This window comes from Rana temporaria, chromosome 2, assembly GCF_905171775.1.
Source record: "Rana temporaria chromosome 2, aRanTem1.1, whole genome shotgun sequence".
Taxonomy (NCBI): Eukaryota; Metazoa; Chordata; class Amphibia; order Anura; family Ranidae; genus Rana; species Rana temporaria.
The window spans coordinates 267,915,113-267,937,228 of record NC_053490.1 but is presented as its reverse complement, the minus strand read 5'-3'; the positions used below and the strand labels follow the sequence as shown (position 1 = coordinate 267,937,228).

The following is a 22,116-nucleotide window of genomic DNA, read 5'->3' as shown; positions in this document are numbered from 1 at the left end:
ACCCAAAGCCCCCCCGACCGGCAGCGCAGCACCTCCCCAGCTTCTCAATTCGTGGCGGCCCCCCATTCTCAATTTGCTGTGCCCCCTCCCACTTCTCAACTTGTGACACTCCCCCCTGATTCTCAACTTGCAACACTCCCCCCCTGCTTCTCAATTTGCGGCACCCCTCCCCCCGGTTCTCTGCTCCAGGGGACCCATGCCGGAAGCTGTGTAAGGGGGTAAATTCCTGATGGCGGCCCTGAACGCTGTAAAATGCATCAAAAACGCACCGGAATACAACTAAACATCTAAAAAAAATATTAAAGTACAGTAAAAAGATTTCAAAATGAATAAAAATCATGAGGATAATTGTTCCAATGTCCTAATTTGTCTTGAATTAGGTAGTGAAGAATAATATCCACAATGGGACACAATAGTTATTTCCTGCTGTGTTTTGAGATCGGTAGTGAAGAACAATCTCCACAATGGGACACAGACAGCAAAATAAATAAATAAACTTAACAGAGGTTCCGTACTCTATCCAAAACGAAGAAAAATTTTGTATTTCGATTTGGATAGTTTTTTATTCAGTCAAAATACACAATTTGGTTAGTTCTTACCTGCTCTGGATCTTGGCTCTGTGGACTGTTCAACGTGTTGCTTAGTCCAGCTACTCCCAATGCTGGTGATCCTGCTGCTGCTTCAACATGTCCAGAAGTTTGGCCTGTTGTAAACCCATCCTCACCTTCAGATAAGCTTTTCTCCTGTAGCATTTCCTTTTTAAAATAAACAGAGCAGTATTACTTTGTGCTTTTCACCTTTGAAACAATAAAATAGGTATGCAGACATTAACTAGTGTTAAAGTTGAACACCTTCTCTATAGGAGAATGCATTTGTCTTGATGCAAGGCCAATGTAAGTCGTGTTATATGCAGTTATAGTTAACTAAATAGCATCAACGGGCCACAGGCTTTGCCCTCAAACACCCCCAAGGGCCATGTAAGCAGTTTTATGAGTGAAGCAAACTCAAAACGGCAAAAGATTTTTTTTAAATAGTACCATAAAACATGTAATATGTAGAAACTTAAGATATCATTACAAGTTGTGTAGTATTCCAACTTGGATTATCAAAAGTCTCAAAAGTCTCATAATCACATAAAAAATACAATTCAATGATAAAATATGACTTAAATGCCTGACACATAATTCATTAATAACAATGTCCATCATTATAAACTTTAGAATTAAATATGAAATTAATTGAAACAACAGAATAATGGACCCCGCTTAAATTTTAAGTGATTTTTCTTGGTTGTTCCTTACCAACTGCATTGGAAAAAATTAACAGAATGATTGTATGGTTTTCATGTAGTTGCAGCACTTTTTGTGAATACATTGCATTACAATTTCATTCCAACATGGGTCAGTGCAAGTTGTTACATTTACATTGCTTCTCAGTGTTCCACATACATCACAACAGACCATAGAAAAAGTACAGAAAGCTGTGTTTCTGTGAAAAATTACTACATTCATAAATTCGTCCAGATACCAGTTTGGGATAATAAATACACTGCAACCAGGTGCACTTTCCTTAATGTGGCCACACCACATATTGCCCTGGAAGATACAGCTTATGTTACTGTGAATCTCAGTCTTTGTTTACAGTCTTGATCATTCCTACGTCCTATTTCTCTTTTTTTATCACTTGTCTAACGTTAACTCTTGTCCCCATTTATCAGTGTATATGATGTCAGTTTTCCTAGGACCTATGTCACTATTTTGCCCATTAGATTTCCTAGATATCTCATCCTCTGTGTGTCTGCACACATTATTAAACAATAATTTGGGTGCCCATGTAAAGGTCCCAAACACACAATGCATGCTAAGCTGCTCCCCTAGAATGTGATGAACTGTATGTGACTTCTATCTGATGCATGCTAAAAAGTGTCCTGGGGGCGCTATGGAGTAATATGTAATTACACAACTTATACTATAATATGCAACAACAAGTAAATGAATAGAAATGTGTCCTGTTGTACGTGATAAATCAATCAATAAATAAATAGTAAATAATAGTCCCATTGGTGCAAACAAAGATACAACATCAATGCTCGAATATCCTCTAGATATATTTCTTGCTGTGATACAAAAACCGTCTCCGGTCGTGCAAACTTAATTAATCTTCCACCACCTGGATAATTAGTACAACACCCAATGTGCACAAGTAGTAAATTGTGCCTACCAGACCTGGTTGACCTCTTTAATGAAAAAGACGGTCAGATGCAGTTGAGCAGGATAATGCCTGCAGACATATAAATCGACTGGAGCATGTATGATACCTCACCCTCGGAATGTTGAGATTTTAGAACATGGAATACAAACAGAGAGCTTCCATAGTGCAACGCTATTTTATTAAAATGGAATATAAACACCAGCCAATTGGCTACTCACATAAAAAGTGCCCTTCTCCCGGCACTGGGGCTGCAAGCTTTGATAAAAAAACACTGGCTCTCCCACCTCCATGGCGGCATGCGTTCCACCAGCTGCTGACACTATCCAGACAATCGGGAAGTGACGTAGGACCTAGTACACGTGACCAGGTTCCGCCACGGAGGTGGGAGAGCCAGTGTTTTTTTATCAAAGCTTGCAGCCCCAGTAAATCTCCCTCTTTGTGCTTATGTTGTGATTTTTCTCTGGCCTGGTGCCTCCGTCTTGTGTTTGTAGTGTTCTTAGATCTGTTTTGCTTTTACATTTGTGACCTGTGCGTATTTCTCTGCATTCTGTAAAATTCATTCATCTTTCCTATAGGTAATGGTCCCCATGCTTGCCGAGAAACAAGAAAATAGTCTTTATTGAGTGTGTTCAAGTGATATCTAAGGGCTTGTAGCATATTTTCTGTAGGAGAAAGGGGGTCCCTATAAAACAAAGAGCATTAATTAAGATCTGCTCTGTTCTATGTGGCTTGTGTATCTTCAATGTATATTCCGACTTCTCTCAAATGACTTGGCTAGCTATCATTTGGTTTCTAATTCTGACTGTCTTATTTCCGATCTGGTTCTGATTCCTGTCTAAAGCTATTCTCGACTTTCCTGCTTTAACCACTTAACCCCCGGACCATATTGTTGGTCAAAGACCAGGCCACTTTTTGCGATTCAACACTGCGTCGCTTTAACTGACAATTGCGCGGTCGTGCGTCGTGGCTCCCAAACAAAATTGGCGTCCTTTTTTCCCCACAAATAGAGCTTTGGTGGTATTTGATCACCTCTGCGGTTTTTAGTTTTTGAAAGAAATTAATATTTTTTACTTTTTGCTATAATAAATATCCCCCAAAAATATATAAAAAAAAATCCTCAGTTTAGGCCGATACGTATTCGTCTACATATTTTTCGTAAAAAAAATCACAATAAGCGTTTATTGATTGCTTTGCAAAAAAGTTATAGCGTTTACAAAATAGGGGATAGTTTTATGGCATTTTTCTTAATATTTTTTTTTTACTAGTAATGGCGGCGATCAGTGTTTTTTTTCGGTAACATTATGGCGGACACTTCGGACACTTTAGACACATTTTTGGGACCATTGGCATTTTTATAGCGATCAGTGCTATAAAAATGCATTGATTACTATAAAAATGCCACTGGCAGGGAAGGGGTTAACACTAGGGGGCGAGGAATGGGTTAAGTATATTCCCTGGGTGTGTTCTAACTGAAGGGGGGGTGGACTGACTGGGGGAAATTACTGATCATACATTGTATCCCCCCTCGCTCTAGCGATCGCGGGTGCCCGGTGGTGATCACGCGCGCCAGGCACGTGCGCCAGGATCAGGGACGAGCGGGGGCTCCCAGCAGCCCCTATTGGCTGCTGGGAGAGATGACGTATAGCTACGTGATCTCGCCCAGCAGAGCCGACCTGCCGCCGTATAACTGCGGCGGCTGGTCGGCAAACAGTTAAGCAGGGTCCATACTTCCATTTCTGGTGATTGGTGGAGCTGTGATGATTCTGAAAGTCCTTTTCTTGATTCAAATGTTTTAGCTTAACTTATATACGACATTCCGCAGTTTGTGTTGCATGTGCATGATATGAACAGGACAGCTTTACAGCTGGATCATAGCTAAACCATTTGCTGGCATGTGTTTGTTTACGTAAATGTTTCCATGTGTTAAAAGTTCTTAATAAGTCAACTGCTTTGTTGGCTTATTTGTTAACCTTTGGTTTCTCACTGAAAATAATGATTTAGTATTAAAAATGTATTTGTCATAAAATAGCTTTTGGTTTGTAATCTATTTTAATTTTCATAGCTGCATAATTTTAGAAACGTTTAGTTATAATGATTCCTTTTTTTTTTAAAGCTTTCTTGTCATACATATGAGCATGTTAGTATAATCAATTTATTTAAAGCGGAGGTTCACCCAAAAATCAACTTTCTGCCAATAGATCCAGCATACTGCTGACATCTGCAGTATGCTGTTTTTTGTTTGTTTTTTGGTACTTATCGTTTTATCAGCGTTGTTATCCGGCTCCGAGCGGGGATTCCTTCGGGGAATAGATCCAGCATACTGCTGACATCTGCAGTATGCTATTTATTTTTTTTGGTACTTATCGTTTTATCAGCCTATGTTATCCAGCTCCGAGCGGGGATTCCTTCCGGGTATAGGCGTACCTAAGCCAAGCGGATTTGAATGACGGGCTGCTAAAGCGCGTCACGCCTTAAAATACCCGAAGTGACACTCGAGTGTTTACGGCTCCTGCGCCTGCCGTGTAGAGCTGACTGCGCAGGCGCCGTAAACACTCGAGCGTCACTTTGGGTATTTTCGGAAGGCGTGACGCGCTTTAGAAGCCCGTCAATCAACTCCGCTTGGCTTATGAACGCCCATACCTGGAAGGAATCCCCGCTCGGAGCCGGATAACATAGGCTGATAAAACGATAAGTACCAAAAAAAAAACAGCATACTGCAGATGTCAGCAGTAAGCTGGATCTATTGGCAGAAAGTTGACTTTTGGGTGAACCCCCGCTTTAAATGTATGTAGGAATGATTACAGAACTTATGTTTGGGTCATCTAGTCAAGCCATGTTTTCTGTGGACCAGTTCACCAGTCCACAGACCACTTACCAGTTCACTCTCCTTAGCAGAGAGGCAAAGAAGTCCTCTTCAAGTATAGCACCTAATTGGAACTATATTTATTTATAAGGCCAATGACATAGAGGTGGAGATTATCAACCTTGTAACTCCATTCAATGTCAATGCAGAAGTAAACCCATCGATTTTACCGTTTCAAAAAACTGTTACATTCCCGCCAAATGTTGAGAATGTCACTGTCACATTGGTTGTGCTCTCAACCAAACTGTTAAACCATCAAATAGCTGGTATCATAACTGATCACATGTGCAGCATTATGGCAGTTGAAAATTAAAGGCCAAGATGGCAGCTTCCTTTGCTGAAAACGATGGAAGGCTCTACTTCCACTTTAAAAGCACAATCATAATTGAATCTTAGGGGGTGCTTAGAATCACCCAGAATGAGAGAGTCTGTGCTTGAATTCTTTCTTGGAGTGGGGGAGGGACTTTCCACCACTCTGCATTTCTACTGGTAAGTAGCCTTTCTACCGGTTCAATTACATGCTGGTGGCACAGATTTTCCATTGCTTCCTTTTCTATACTTTTCATGAAATCAGGCAAATAATTTAGCTGAGTATTTGCATACAAATCTGTCTGTTTCACAAACACACCTGCAATTCAGGGATACAGGCATTCATGTCATAAATGTATTAGGCCTCGTACACACGACCGTTTTCCTTGGCAAAATCCATCAAGAAAAATGCTGGCAGAGCATTTTTGCAGAGAAAAACGGTCGTGTGTATGTTTTTCGTTGAGAAAACTGTCGTGGTTCTCGACGAGAAAAAAAGAGAACATGTTGACCTCGCACACACGACAGTTTTCCTTGGCAAAATCCATCAAGAAAAATGCTGGTAGAGCATTTTTGCTGAGAAAAACGATCGTGTGTATGTTTTTTATCGAGAAAAAAAGAGAACATGTTCTCTTTTTTCTCGTCGGGAGTCTCAATTTCCTCATCGTGTTTCTCGTCGGGCTGGCTTCGATGAGAAACACGTTTGTGTGTATGCTTAGAAACCCGCGCATGCTCAGAATAAAGTATGAGACGGGAGCGCACCTTCGGTAAAAGTAGCGTTCATAATAGAGATAGCACATTCGTCATGCTGTAACAGACTGAAAAGCGTGAATCGTCTCTCACCAAACTTTTACTAACACGCGGTAACACGAGATTAGCAAAAGCAGTCCCAAGGGTGGCGCCAATGGAATTGAACTTCCCCTTTATAGGGCCGTCGTATGTGTTGTACGTCACCGCGTTTGAGAACGACAAGATTTTGTCTTGACAGTGTGTATGCAAAGAAAGCTTGACAAGATTCTCCACAAGCCTGTCAAGAAACTCGTTGAGGAAAACGATGTTTCTTTTACAACGAGATTCTCGGTCGTGTGTACAAGGCCTCATTCTCTGCAGATTAATCAAACATGCTTGCTACATTAAAGCAAATTAAAATGCAAAAAAATCCTGATTCACCTGATTTTAAATCAATTCATTCATCGCTGCTTAACAAAACTGTCTCAATGTTTATATGGACATGTAAGAACAGTTACCTTGTGTGACGGTGTAGAATATAAAATGAGTAGCACAGAATGTCTAGAGAGCAGCACAGTGTGCCTAGTGTATGTATGTAAGCAGAATCAGTGTATGTGTTTGCATGGAAAAGAGGGAATAGAATGAATCCCTCTTGTGCTTGTGAATGTACATGGAGTATATCTGGAAGTGGCTTGTGGTGATGGTTGGTTCGGCTGAAGAAGAATGTTTAAGCACAGTCTTACAAATTGTGTGTAGGGGTGTGGAATCATGAAATTATATGCCTGAAATGATGAAAAAATATACGTCACACAGAAGCAATCAGAACAAGTAATATATATATATATGTTTCCATGACAGTTTAGAGAGTCTGTATATTAACATACCAAATGCAGAAGTAAAAATGTACCTGTGCGGGCATTTTTGCCAATAGCTGTTATGGTAGTGACTTTAGCACCCCCAGTCTTACTGGACTGACATTTATCTGAAAGATAAGTAAGTGGATGGTTGGGTACATACTTTTTCTAGCATGGTCTGGATTGACACTTCAACAACAGCATGGACAACCTAGCAAGATAAAATATCCAATGTCAGAGTTACCCCTTTACTAAACAAATCTGCTTTTTGGTTCAACATAGCTAAAACTTCTCTTCTGCTTCCTTTCAACCAACATAGCCAGTATTCATATCCTGTCCATCAGCTGTATCCATCTTAAATCATGTCAAAGGCAATTATTTTTACATCACTGAATTTTCCACTAATATCCATAAACAAGATATGGTAAACACAATCCTTCATCTTTCAAATACTTATCACATTTAAAACGTTAAGTGTCCTCATGCAGTTTATTTTTCTGCCTTGTTCAGATCCAGGGAAATGTATTGTGTCAATTTTACAAAAAGCAAACATTGTGACCGAAAATTTTCTAGTAACTAACAACCCAAACTATGAAGGAAAATGCCCGTATGGGTTAGAAAGGGCAACATGTTATCACAAATCACTGGGCTTGACTTACCAAAAAAGTACAAAATTCTGACTTTCCAAAATAAAAGTTTACTTTGTAGGGTAAATTTACACTTACCTTGGAGAATAATATAAAGCTTTGTTTACTTCGCTCATACAAGCATATTCACTTAAAATTCAATTTGTGTTTGCAGTCGTTGTATTGTGTTATTATAATAACAAGTTGAAAGTCAACAGATCTTACACATCTGTATTCATTAAGCAAAATGAACATTCACTTTGCAAAAGGAACATTCTCTACTCTTTTATTAAATCAGCCCAATAAAATGTCATAACCATAGTTAGGATTAATTAATGCTAGTATTTTTCATCTCATTGGGAACTGCACCTTTCTACCTTTCTCCTGCTGGGGATGTGCTTACTGCTGCTAGTGTTACTTTTCCTCTAGCCACTGACATTTTTATTACCTTCACTTGTACCTTGACAAATGTGTTGTAACGTGGAAGTAGCATTGTTTCCCAGTACCACTTAAACGCTTGCCATGTGTATATATGAGGCTATTGCCATTCTAGGTAACATGCTCTGCTAAAAAATTGAAGCATTATAGTAAATATGTAGTAAATGTAGCAGTCACTGTGCTGTATCTTCTGGGGGGGGGGGGGGCCATGGCTTTCACTAGGTTTTCACTGATCCCATGATTTTTAGGCAATTATTTTATAAGATGTTAAGGCAGGATCCAGAGAAGTATTTAAATAATTGGAGTTCTCTTCCAAATCATTAGGGCAAGTGTCCTAACTATGTTCTACTACATGAATCTATTGTAAGAAAAAAAAATTAAAACCTTTATTTACATACAAAAAAAATATATTTACATAATAATAACTACCATGTCCTTTAAAAACAACTCATGTTGTTCAAACATCCAATGATCCTATGATATGATTTCCATTGTTTGTGATTTAGGTTAATTTCACAGGACTGCGCTACATTTTTGGCAAACGCAACATCAATTTTCAGTAGTTGCTGAAAATGTTCTTAGCCTTAACCTGCCTGGCGGTCTTCCCGAGTGTGACTCGGGGTGAGATTTTCAGGCTGCGAATGGTTACCCCGAGTCACACTCGGGCTTGCCTCGCTCGATGCAGAAAAAAGGTTTTCTTACCTTTTCTTTGCGTTCCAGCGTTGAATCCTCGCAGTGCACGGCGGGCGGATGTCCGCTCGATGCTGTGTGTTCCCCTGATTCCCTTCCCTGCGAGCGTCGCGACGCAGGGGGCGGAAGGAGGGGGGGGCGGCGGGAAATTCAAACGTATAAAAAGTAAAACAAAGTAAAACACAGTAAAAACACACTGATATCATTGGATAAAATTTAAAAAAAAATACAGTGACCTTTGATTGCCCCCCCCCAGTGCTTTCCAGTGCCCTGTCTGCAGAATTACTGTATCAGTGTCTGTATATTGCACAGCAATAATGGCAAAGCGCGCCTCTGCATCAAACTTATTATGCGACTTGCTGCCAAACAGCGACAGCGATGCCGAATCCATTGCGGAGGAGCTGAGCGACAGCGACGCGTGGGAAAGTTCATCGTCGGATGCAAAAAGTGATGTGGTTGACGATCCTGCACCTGTGCCCAGCGACGTGCGGACCTGGTGCGCAATTGATTGCGCTACGGAGCACGTAGCGCCCCCTAGGTTTCCGTTCACAGGATCACCTGGAATAAAAGTGGACATAGAGGATGACAATCCCTTAGAATACCTCCGACTATTTTTGACCGATGAGGTGATCGACAAAATTGTTTTGGAGACCAATCGGTATGAAGAACAGCAATCTGCTACCCAGCAGTTATTTTCAAGACGCAGAAAATGGGAGCCTGTGACCAGCGAGGATATATGGAAATTCCTTGGCCTCCTAATTTTGCAGGGAGTGGTGGGAAAACCACTCCAAAAGTGGTACTGGACTACAAATAAATTATTGGCCACACCTTTTTTTGGAACAGTAATGTCCGAATATCGGTTTTCACTTATAATGAAATATTTGCACTTTGCAAATAATGAGGAATTTGACGAACGGTCTCATCCAGCTCCAAAGCTTAAAAAAATTTGGGATATTTACCAAATGGTCCTGCAGAATTTCCAGCGGACCTACATACCTGAGAGGGACATTTCAATAGACGAAAGTCTCATGGCCTACAAAGGTCGCCTACGCTGGATTCAATTCATTGCGTCTAAGCGCGCTCGCTTTGGGATAAAATCCTTTATGTTATGTGAGTCCAGCTCGGGATATATTTGGAACTCAGTACTTTATACTGGCAAAGGGACCAAATTCTCCCCGAGATTCAGTGATTTTGGGATGGCAACCGCGTCAGTGCTTTCATTGATAGAGCCCTTGCTCAACCAGGGCTACTGTATCACTACGGACAATTTCTATACGTCCCCAGAACTATACGAGTTCCTACTTCTGAATAGGACAGACGCTTATGGGACTGTGAGGCCTAACCGGCGTGACATGCCGTCAGGATTTCCAAACAAAAAGCTCGGGAAAGGACAAGTAGCTGCATGGCAAAAGGGGAAAATGTTGGCTCTGAAGTGGCGGGACAAAAAGGACGTTTCCCTTTTGAGCACGGTCCACAACACCTCGACCGCCATGGTCCATACCAAAGGTGGGAAAGACGTTCTAAAGCCACAGGTGGTGTTGGACTACAACCACATGATGGGAGGTGTGGACAGGGCTGACCAGGCCATGACTTTTTACCCTGCAATGAGAAAGCAGCAAAAAAAATATTATAAAAAGATTTTCCGACATCTTTTGGAGCAATGTCTTTGGAACTCTTTCATCCTGCTCAAAAAAAAAAATGTCAGGTCTATCGTCCATGCGGACTTTATGTGGAAGGTGGCTGAACAAATTTTCCTCAAGAAACCAAACACCAACGGCGGTAAACCGTTCTGGACGACGGGCTTCTGGGGTTGTAAATCCAGAGAGACTAACTGGTCGTCATTTTTTGGAATATGTACCACCCACTCCAAAAAAAGCAGCACCCACACGGATGTGTGTGGTTTGCTGCTCCAAGCGCGACGCCAGCGGAAGGAAAATTCGCAAAGAAACGCGCTACTGTTGTCTCGACTGTGATGTTGGACTTTGCGCCATACCGTGCTTTAAGGATTTCCACACCCGAGACATTTATTGAATTATCATTTTGCACCCCTGTTTGACCCCCCAAAAAATCAGAGTATCTGAATATATTATTTGTTAAAATTTATTGAATAAAAACTATTGTTATTATTAAATTATTATTTGTTATTATTTATTATATTATAATTTATGATTTTGTGTTTCAAACTTTGTCATAGTCTATTAGAGACTCTGGTTTGGACAGATTTAGGTGAGTTATTCCTAAGAATTGCAGGCCTGCAATCTAAAACGCCAAATTTCCATGCAAAATAATGGTACCGCTTTCAGCACCTTTTTTCAGAAAGAATCATACCGCCAGGGAGGTTAAAAAAAGATAACAAATGCAGCCACCACATCTAAGGAGGATTGGTAGTGGCTACTTGCAGTTGCAGCTATAGGTGCATTTGACAGGGTGATGAAACGTTAGTAAAACTGATAGATGTCCCCCCACTGCAAGAAATGCCTGTACAATACATTTTATAGCAGTATCACTAGGTGCTTTTTTAGTGGAAGAAAGATAATTGAAACCAACTTATGAAATCACAGTAACATGTTAAAGTTTATATGTGATTTTAGTGATGCATTTACAGTAGATCGACTTGAAGTATATTGTGGTTACAGTGTACACACAAAGTGACAATGTCAGTCTATATTTTTAGGTGCCAACAGCTTCAGTATTGTAGGAGAAATGATGTTACATTCACCTTCATGTTTTTGGGAATGTGTGACTTTAAATATACTCATTGATGTATGCACAATACAATTTATATTTCCTGATGATATTCGTATTTTTAGTGTGAATTGTGAAAAACATTGAAAAGCTGGTTAATTTAAACTAGAGATTAGAAAATTAGCACAAATGTGAAGTTGTTGCCAATAACAACCAATAAGATTTCACCTTTTCGGTGTACGAAAAGTTCAACAAAAATTCTGATTTGTTATTGTGTGTGTTCTTTTCTCCAGTTTTAAAGTGTATCTCAGGACGAAACCTTTTTTTTTTGTTTTATATAATTTTGGATAGAATGGGGAAGGATTACACCTTCTGTCAAGTTATTATTGCCTTTAGTGTCCCCATTGGAGATATTCACGACTCTGTTTTGCACTGGCTACTATTATCACAGAATAAGACAGAAAGTGATGGAAAAATCCAAAATGTTAGAGTTGTCCCCAGACCGAGAGGTAAGGGGAGATCAGCCAATGGGAACACCTGTGTCAGAGATAGCTGTCCAAGAGGGGATTTGCATTTGCCTCACTTTTTAAGATTTCCTTTAACTTCCTGTTGAATCTTTGGGTCAGTGAGGTGGAAGTAAAGGGAAATTTCTATAGTGAAACACAACAGTAAAAAATAGACTGGCATGGGTATTAACGCTTTCCAATTCTATTCAAAACTAGAAAAAAGTTTTGGCTGTGCAGGCACTTTATTGAATTAGCCTACACTGTGTTGCTAATGCATTGAGAAAAAAAAGGGGGCATAGTGGCTAGTCAAGGTGGTATGCAATTAATTGGGCAAGGATAGTAAAAAATAGCTTTTGCTGGAGCGCACAAGTGGAGATTTACTAACACTGGTGCACACAGAATCAGGTGTAGCTGTTGCATAGTAATCAACCAGCTTCTAACTTCAGCTTGTTCAATTAAGTGTTCACAATAAAATCTAGAAACTGATTGGTTACTATGCAAAACTGCACCCGATACTGTGTGCACAAGTTTACACAAATCTTCCCCAGTGAGTCTAAGCAGGAATAATTATCTGAATCTCCTATTTTTGTCCTTATAGGCAGTTGGCTTTTATAGCCACCCTATCACTGAAAGTCTCTCACTTTTCAGCTGCAGTGTGTGGCACTAGCCAGCACAGCAAACCTTGACATATAGGAAGCACTTGACAATTGCCTGTCAATTAATACATAGGACACGCTGTTTATATGATGATGGTAAGCAGGCGTAATTGCTGACTTCACTCCCCTATGTGCAGTGTATTCCTACAGTTGTGTCTCTGAGCTGCCTTTGAGAGATGTAATCAGCTCCAGTACGTATATAAAACAGCATTCCTGCTATACCTAAAGGCTTGTATCTGTTAACCCAGCCTTTACTTATTGCTTAATGCAAAGGGTAGAAGGAATAGATTCCCAAAACTGCCAAGGCCCATGAAAGAACAAATGTCCTGTTGTAACAAAGTGGTGAAAAGGTTTGAATTCTGGCTATGGCTACTTTCTTTCATCACTCTTGTATATCTCATATTAACATGTTTTAAACAACCCCTTCATGCCACCTCCCAATTGTCCTTTAAGTTGGTCTTTAATGCCCAGGAGGCAGAACAGTTTCCCTATCATGTGATTGGCTCTTACAGTGATCACATGATCAGGATCCCATCCCATTGGCTCAGAAACTATTACCTAGAGCTGTTGATATTGATAACCCTGCCTTTCAGGCTTTTGTATATATGTAGAGCTATTGATAGCAGCTCCATCGGTGTGCTGTGAGGGTACAATGAGCATGCTATCAGCACACAACCTCAGGCCACCATGGTAACATATGTGCAGTGATGGGACATTAAAGCCCACTCCTGCCCATTCCTGCCAGTGCAAATATGCATTACACAGTTGGCAAGAGGTTAAAGGATATATCTGTTATGTAAGTACTGCAGCCGGGTATTTGCTTAAAAACACAATGGTAAAATTATTGCATTACATTTCTATTTTTTTTTAATGAACATTATTTACTGAGTTAGTTTGAGTACCCCATAGTAAATAATAAACTGTTGCTCTGTATTTTTCAAAGAATTAGAACATCATAATGTGGGTAATATGGGCAATGAGTGTATATCCACTAAAATACTGGATAAAACATTTTTATGTGTCACAAAGGTCTGATAATAAATAAATATATACCGTATTTAGATTTTTGAAAGCTACCAATCGATGCTAATCATGCAAACTTCTGATACTACTGCATTTTAAGGGTATTAGTTGAAACTTTGGTATTACACAATATTTTTAAGTATGCTGTTTTACTGTATTTGTTGGATTTCAGGAGTAAATTGTCTTTTACAAACATTTAATATTGCACTGTTGTATCATGCTATCAGAGGTAGTATTATTCATATCAAATATAGTAATAGCAGTTGTAGCAGTATTAGGGAATACTTTTTTATTTCAGGAAGTGTAGACAAATGTTTGCAAATTTTGATCTAGGCTTTAGGAAATATAATACCACTGTAGGAACATTTCTGTGAACTGGAAAAAAAATATTTCTTTCTATTTCAATCTATTGTTATAAAATCTGTGTATTATATAATGGTAACAGCTTCCAGCTGTCACTGGAAGTTGCTGACATTTTTTAGCAGTATGTTTACCTGTACCCAGATCAAACCAAATATATATATATATATATATATATATATATATATATATATATATATATATATATACACACACGCTGTTTTGTTTACAAAAAAACAAGGGTTACAGCATTTGATTTGATATTTTTATAAAAAATAAGTTTAGTATTAACTCACGTTCAACACATGTAATTTGTTATGACTATGAAAAAAAAAAACTATGGCATGCTAACTAGAAGCTGTTTATTGGTATTGGTTTGGTAAACAATGTAAGATTTATACCAATAAAGCAAATTTATACCAATATAGCAAACCTGTGTTTTTTTTTTTAAATATCAGTCTTGGTATCAAATATAAATCTAAAAAGAAATATGATCTATTTGCCTGAACCAGTAGTTATTTAAAGTATAGGATTGTTTCAGGTAAAGATAAGCATCCTTTAATAAATTGCATGTAAACAATGTTTCAAGTGAATTAGGTGCATAGGAGCTTTCTGGATATAAATGTGTTGTTACAAATAAACAGTTCAACTGAAGCCTGGTGTGTTTTAACTTTTCATCAAAGCACCAATCAAGTTCATGTAAACTTGAGAATAGACATACTTTAACATCTTAAAGCTAAGAGCCTTATTAAATAGTTAAGTTTACACTGCTAAATGAGATGTATCTTTAATCTTTATTTTATTTACCCCTTGCTAAGACTTTCTAAAGTTGTGGGCTTGCAGTGTTGGAAAACAAGGATTGTGTGTCCTGCCAGTTGAACATACTAGGGGTACTAATATCCTTGACATGTGGCATATTTCTTCTTTTATGAGACAGCTCCAAAAAAAATTTTTATTTCCCTAGAACATTTTTTCCTAGCTGGATTTTATTTAAAAAGAACTTAATTTCATTTTCACTTAATGAAAGAAAACTGGTTAGGATTAGATTTCTTCAAAATGTTTCACACTTTTTTCTTAGCTGGCACGTCAAATTATTGAGTATTGCGTTCTTTTAAAACATTAATCAGTGAACTTTGATGTAGTGTGCTCCTACGTATTGCTGATGGTTTAGAAAAGTAATTTTAAGGTCTAAACTTCTAAAAATTGTGTTTTGCATTTTCTGTTTTGTTTACCATTTAAACCATCCATGTGTGCCTATTTGTTGTGAAATATCATGATGTTGTTTAAAGGGTTTTATGCAAATTAGATATTTCTCATATCGTATATGTCATATCTATCAATCTATGGGGTTGATTTACTAAAGCTATAGAGTGCAACATCTGGTGCAGCTGTGCATGGTAGCCAATCAGCTTCTAACTTTTGTTCAGTTTGTTCAGTTAAAGCAACACTAAAGGCAAACTTTTTTTTTTAAATAACAAACATGTTATACTTACCTCCACTGCACAGAGTGTCCCCGAATCCGGTCTTCTGGGGTCCCTCGGCGGCTCCTCCTCGCAAAAGCTTTCCACCTTCATGCGAGCGAGCTTGCAGGGTGGAAAGCTTTTGCGAGCGCGCTCCCGTGATACAGCGGCGGACATAGCCACCGACTGTATCACTCGGCCCCGCCCCCACTGCATGCCGCATCATCCGCTGTGATTGACAGCAGCGCCAGCCAATGGCTACGCTGCTATCAATCTGTCCAACCTAGCCAATCAACGGCCAGGCATAGGCCAATGCATAGGATGCATTAAGGTGAAAAAACATTTACCTTTACAACCCCTTTAAGCTATGACCAAAAAAATGGAAGCTGGTTGGTTTCTATGCATAGCTGCACCAAATTTTGCACTCTCCAGTTTTAGTAAATTAATCCCTACGTTTCTATTTTTCATTTATCTTCTTTATTTTTTGTTATTAGTTTTTTTTCCCCTGTAAATTGGAAATTGAGAGTCGCGTACACACAATCGGTTCGTCTGATGAAAATGGTCCGTTTTTTTTCCCATTGGTGAAATAACTTAGAACCTGTTTTAAAATTATCTGATGGTTAAAAAAACGATCGTCTGTGGGGAAATCCATTGGTTTAAAATCAACGCATGCTCAGAATCAAGTCGACGCATGCTCGGAAGCATTGAACTTAATTTTTATCAGCACGTTGTTGTGTTTTACGTCACCGCATTCTGACACAATCATTTTTTTAACTGATGGTGTGTAGGCAAGACTGATGAAAGTCACCTTCATCGGATATCTGATGAAAAAATCCATCAGACCGTTTTCATCGGATGAACCGATCGTGTGTACAGGACATAAGATTTTGGAATTAGTTTGTAAGTGAGCCAGTATCAAATCAAATACAGCATGCTTTTGAAGCATTCAGGCAAGATGGAATGCATTTAAGATCAAATTGGGATGTGTTTGAAATTGGTTTATGATTATCTTAAATGGTGGAAAATGCAATAGAATAGTACATGGTGCATTTACCAAAACACAAAGCTCACCAAAACTCATAAAATCGCAACAGAAATTCAAATGTAGCCTTTCAAAACCCTTTAAACTGCTTCACAAATATAGGTCAGCAGAAAAGTACAAAAATGCCCATATATACAAACATTTGCTAAGCTGATATAAAACTTACTCCTTTAGCTTTGTAACTCAAATATAATGGAGCGTATTCACTGAAAAGCTTTGTTTCATTCTTTTTATATTCCTCTGAACTTGCTTGGGGAGTTAACATGTACATTGGCTATGGAAGAACTAATCCCTTTGTAAGTCAACCCCTCTACAACATATGTACAAACTTTGGAAAGTTTATATTTTTAAACTGAGTATTTGATATCCTTAAATTGTTACCCAGGCTAACCAGGTTTGTAAAACAAAATAGAATTAAAACCAGTAATTCCCCCCCCCCCCATCTAGCTAATTTTTGTTATTATTGAACCCAACCTAATATTATGACGTTCTACACATTGTAGATTTTTGCTACAGCACATATCTAGAACTTTGTTTATGCACGTGAAATACTGTATGTTAATTACGTAGCTAGAACAGTAGTATACACCTATGTAAACCATGTATATATAAGTAGAGTGAGATAAAAAGACTTCTTTTAGATTTGGGAAAAGACAGGGAAACTCAATAAAGATAAGGTATGACAGGGGTTTTTAGAATCTGTTGCTCATCAGCCTAGACTTTACTGGAAAAGCTCACTGTTTATTCTCAGAAGCTTCATCAAAAGCTCAGAATTTTGTGCTATTGTGCAATTAGCAATATCAAAAAGCATATGTGAGAGGTACAGTTTCATTTCGTTATAAAGTTGACTTTACAGTCATAAATGTTTTCTCTTATAGTTTGAATACAAGATACTACTGGTCTTAATACTTAAGGTTTAGATCTGGCAGCCAAATAGTTTTGTGACATCAGCAGATTCTTCACATAAATCCCATAATTGGAGCAACATGAAATTTACCGAATAGTGTATGAGTTTGATTGGTAAACTGGTCATTTGAGAGAGGAAAATTCTTATATGATATCTCATCACATCTCTTTAGCAGCCATTTAAGGATAGCTAAAAATACATAAAAAATGTTTTTTAAGTAACAGAGTGCAGAACATATACTAAAGATGCCTTGTCAGAAACCACGTTCAAATTTTGAGAGGAAATTGTACGTTTTATGAATACTTGCAATATCTACCTAGTCGTGTTTCCCTTTCCAGTCCATTTAAAAGAATAATTCTCTAAAAAAAATATCCCTACCAGGAAACAACATTTCTACCAGTTTTAAAGAATTCAACTCAAAATACAAAATTTTTGTATGTAGTGATATTATGAACTGGTCAGTTACAACATTACCGTAGATGCTATAAATTAGAACTTTATTGTATCCTAAAGGCAATAACCAAGAAATACTGATACCATTACCACATCCTCCTTATTATTGCTAATGCTGCTAATGATGACAAAAAAACAATCATCATCATTATCAATTTTATTTAAAAAAAATGAAAATTTGTAAAATTGTTGGAAAAGTGATTACTATCTAATGAAGGTAATATTTCTATTTTAAAATATATCCCCTGATAACATGTTTAAAGACACATTGATATTATATTTTGTTTTAATTGTGTTTATGTACAATTGTAAAGGTATACTATAAAAAAAATATCAAACATAGGTCAACTAACACTATTTTACATAAACAGCAACCGTGCATTATACATAATTATCCCTTTCGTCTTTTCGTACAACTCATGCACTTATAGGTACAATTTTTAATGATTACTAAAAATAATACAAATGGCATGAAATTAAGCATAATGCATATTCTTTTTACATGTATTTAGAAGTCGCTGATTGCTTTTCTACAAGTGGGCAAAGTCAGTAGCACTGCATTTGCTTAAAACGCAATATTTTTCCCCTGAGCGAACCTGAGAGTTTACCTTAAATATGGGTTTTCCTGCTTGGCAAATCTTTAATTTTTATATATTTTTTCTTCATTTTTTTCCAGTAAAATAAGTTACAGCATTCTAAGAATATTCAATTTTCAATTATATATATCCTGTTTTGGCCATGCTCTAACAGTAGTTTTGATCATGGATAATTCCATGTGCAAGCAGCAGTCTAATTCCAGCAAAGTATATTTACAAACCTGTTTATCTAAATATGACTTATGAAGCTACATAAACATAAACGATTAGTAATATAAATGTGCAAAATCAGTTGGATAGAGTTGCAATCATACCCACCCAATTATAGATTACCCTTTTAAGGCAACTGTTGCGGAGCACAGGTGTGTCAATCAAAATGACTGATCTATTCACCTAGCCATTTGCTGAAGCAGCAATATCAACACATTTGGTTATGGGCCCACAAAGACTGCAGCTGTGCATTGGGAAATGGCCCTCTAATGGTAGCTGAAGAACTTTGAGAAAACTAGTTAGACTTTTATTTGAGGAAGGTTATTCACAATTGGCTGTTTCTTTTTACCACTACACCACATACAATGCTAACTTTATGCACCACAGAATAACAGTGGACACTGATTGGGCAAAAAAAATAATAAAAATCTCACGAAAATACTTCCTGCCCTAGCTTCAAGCGCAATATATAATTTTAAAACTCAAATCAGCTCATCATATTATAAATGCAAAATTCCCCCTACAAATTCCAATGGAATACTAAAAAAAAAAATGTTTGCAGCCAGCCCAGTTTACATATGTTTCAGAAGCTGACTAAGCAAAATCAATTTCTAGTAGAGATTTACACAACGTAGAAATGGTCCTTACTTTAAACGCATGCAAAAAGAGTAATCAGCAGTGAAAATTGATCAGGAATTTATAATGTGCTGTTTATATAAATTTCTAACTGCAGAATGTTGCAAAGACTTAGAAGTATTCCTTCATTTTATGTGATGAGGCATGGTTCTTCCCCTTGATAATAATTTTATAAAGCCACACCCACTATGTATTTTTTATTTCATTATAATATTAATCTGGGCATTGATAGAGTTGTCATAAAACAGGATACCTTATATTTAAGAGTGGTACTGTAGTACTGTATCTTTGAAAATATTTGATTTGGTATATACAGTATATATATATATATATATATATATATATATATATATATATATATATATATATATATTAAAATATGTGTAAAGAATGTTTTATTCTTTCCATCGTAAATCATTTCCAGCTGCAAAACATACTAAAATGACGTGATTAATCTTAAATGAAAAATTATTACCAAATTTCTACTTTTGCAACCTTGCCATATAATTTAGTTAAACTCATGGCTGTTTTTCCCCCCTCTAGATTTAAAACACTTTCATGCAAAGAGCTTCATTTATCAAACTCTCCTGAATAATGAGGATCTGACACTGTCACCGAAGCAGAATTATCACAACACAACCCTAATCAGTCTATTCTGTTGAAAGTATATGCTCAGTGCGTAGCAAGCTTCTATGAGAAATGTACTTTCTTTTTAAATTTGCTTTCTCAAACTGTGAAAGTTTAGCTATTGAAACATGTAGTCTTTATGTAAAAGAAGTGCAATATTTGATCGCTGTTAGAAGAGATGCAATATACAGTAAGTAATAGAGCACTTTTAAATAAATGCCTTGCGTAAGTGAGATGAATGAGGTTCCATATGGTCAGAAATGTCATTTTATAAATATAGGGTTAACTGAAGACTGGTCTGTTCTAATTGTACATCAAAGCACCAATCAAATCCATGTCAATGACAGATGCATGTTAAAGTGTTGGCATTTAAAAGGTTTAATAAATGGTACAGTTTACCCTGAAAATAAAATGCATTTCTGACATGTACATTATTCAAATATGTTAGGGACTTGTTTGACAATAGAAACAATTGTGCTCCTATGGTTGTATATTCAAAGGTAATCTGAAACATGATTTGTAGTTTATTTTTTTTTTCTTTTAAGCAGTATCTCCTAATTTTTTTATTAACTAATAATTATTAAATAATAATCCTATATGGATTTTTAGATGCCACATAAAAAAGTAATAGATTTCGATTTTACATCAATCATCTGATAATTAAATCAAACTCGGTTGATTTACTCCTTCATTTTATACCACATTTTCCATCCAAAGGACAACATGCCACCTTTGCTATATTAATAGGTTAGAAATTATCTTTATCATTTGTAAGTGTATTTAATACAATTATTTGTTTTAAAAATGTGTGAGAAGTTGCATTCAAGCACACACACACACACACACACACACACACACACACACACACACATATATACACTTGTTGCATGTATGAATGTTTGATTTACTAAAGTGTGACATATGGCAAGGTTTACGGAAATGCAATGTGTGTTCACAAACCAGGATATTATTTTTTAATACCCTCACTCATTCTCTCACAGGTCCACTTTGTTACTCTTTAGTAAACCGGGCCCCTAGTCAGTTTAATGGTAATTTAAAAATATAGAATTTTCACCAAAAAACTAATTGGATATTTTAAGTGGACACTGGTTCATTGGGCCAACATCAAGGCCAATGCTTCAGTAAATTCATCCAATTATTTCCAGAGGGTGCATATATTTTTTATTGTTCTATTATTAACACGTAATCAAAATAACCTGTAGACATAAATATCAAATATTGCAGTATTATGCATAATAGAAAAGCACATTATTTCCAGGCTGTGTAGGTATTTACCCAACCTGGGCAGTCTCCCAGTTATGTATGTTTATATAAGTAAACAATGACTGTTAAAAATGGGAGTTATTGAATTATACATGTGATAAATACTTGGAGGATGATCCATAAACAAGTCATATCCAATAAAGCATGTTAGGGATCATTCAGACCTTTGCACCAAAAACTGAGGGTCAAAACAACCAGTAGTTTCAAAGTACAGTTTCACTGCAGAGCTAAAGCATCATTGAAGGATGTGCCCTTTTTGAAATGTATCCAAATTACTGCATGGATGAGTTTTGGGATGCATTACTAAATGCACTGCAGCACCAACAGCAAGTCAAAAATGCTTCCGTTCTCAAACAGAGTTTGAGAGTTTAAATATGCTGCTCAGGAAAATCCATAGGTTTGCAGGAATATGAATAAAATAGGGTAATTGCTTAGTTAGATCTAGAAAAGAGTTGCTATCTGTTACAGACCCCATACAGAGCACATCCAAATAGAAGTGTTTAGTATTTCTAGATTTTTAAACCAAAATAGAAACACACAAAAGCATTATGATAAAAAATATTACAAAGTAGTTTATTCTATATTTTTATCCTGATATTTTTAATATAGTAACGCTGTGTTTATATATATATATATATATATATATATATATATATATATATATATACATATATATATATATATATATATATATATATATATATATGTGCGTGTGCATGCACATTTTATCCCAAATATGTTGATTATGGAAAAAAAAGACATCTGAGATAATCTGTGCAGTTCAAATGTAAGCAGAGTGGAATTAAAAAGGACCTCTCTTAAACTTGAACAGAGACAGGGAAGAAGCAATAAAGATAAGGTATGACAACAGCATTGCAGGACCTGTTGCTCATCAACATAATTCTTTGCTTGGCTATGCCGAAATCAAAGCTATGTGTATGTGCAGCCAGCAGT

General features: G+C 37.1%; 1 protein-coding gene across 6 annotated transcripts in view; it reads right to left on the bottom strand.

Moving 5' to 3' along the window:
• The window catches only part of TBX4 (T-box transcription factor 4), a 204,886-nt gene that overhangs the window by 177,316 nt on the left and 5,454 nt on the right, over positions 1–22,116 (bottom strand). For 4 of the 6 annotated variants that reach the window (XM_040336921.1, XM_040336926.1, XM_040336924.1 and 1 more), the window contains exons 2-3: positions 7,127–7,174; positions 600–755 (exon numbers count right to left, since the gene is read on the bottom strand). In XM_040336921.1, the coding sequence (XP_040192855.1) occupies positions 600–755; positions 7,127–7,138 (168 nt within the window). In that variant the 5' untranslated portion in view covers positions 7,139–7,174. The remainder of the gene's footprint in view (positions 1–599; positions 756–7,126; positions 7,175–22,116) is intronic. The other 2 variants (XM_040336923.1, XM_040336922.1) reach the window with 1 other exon arrangement.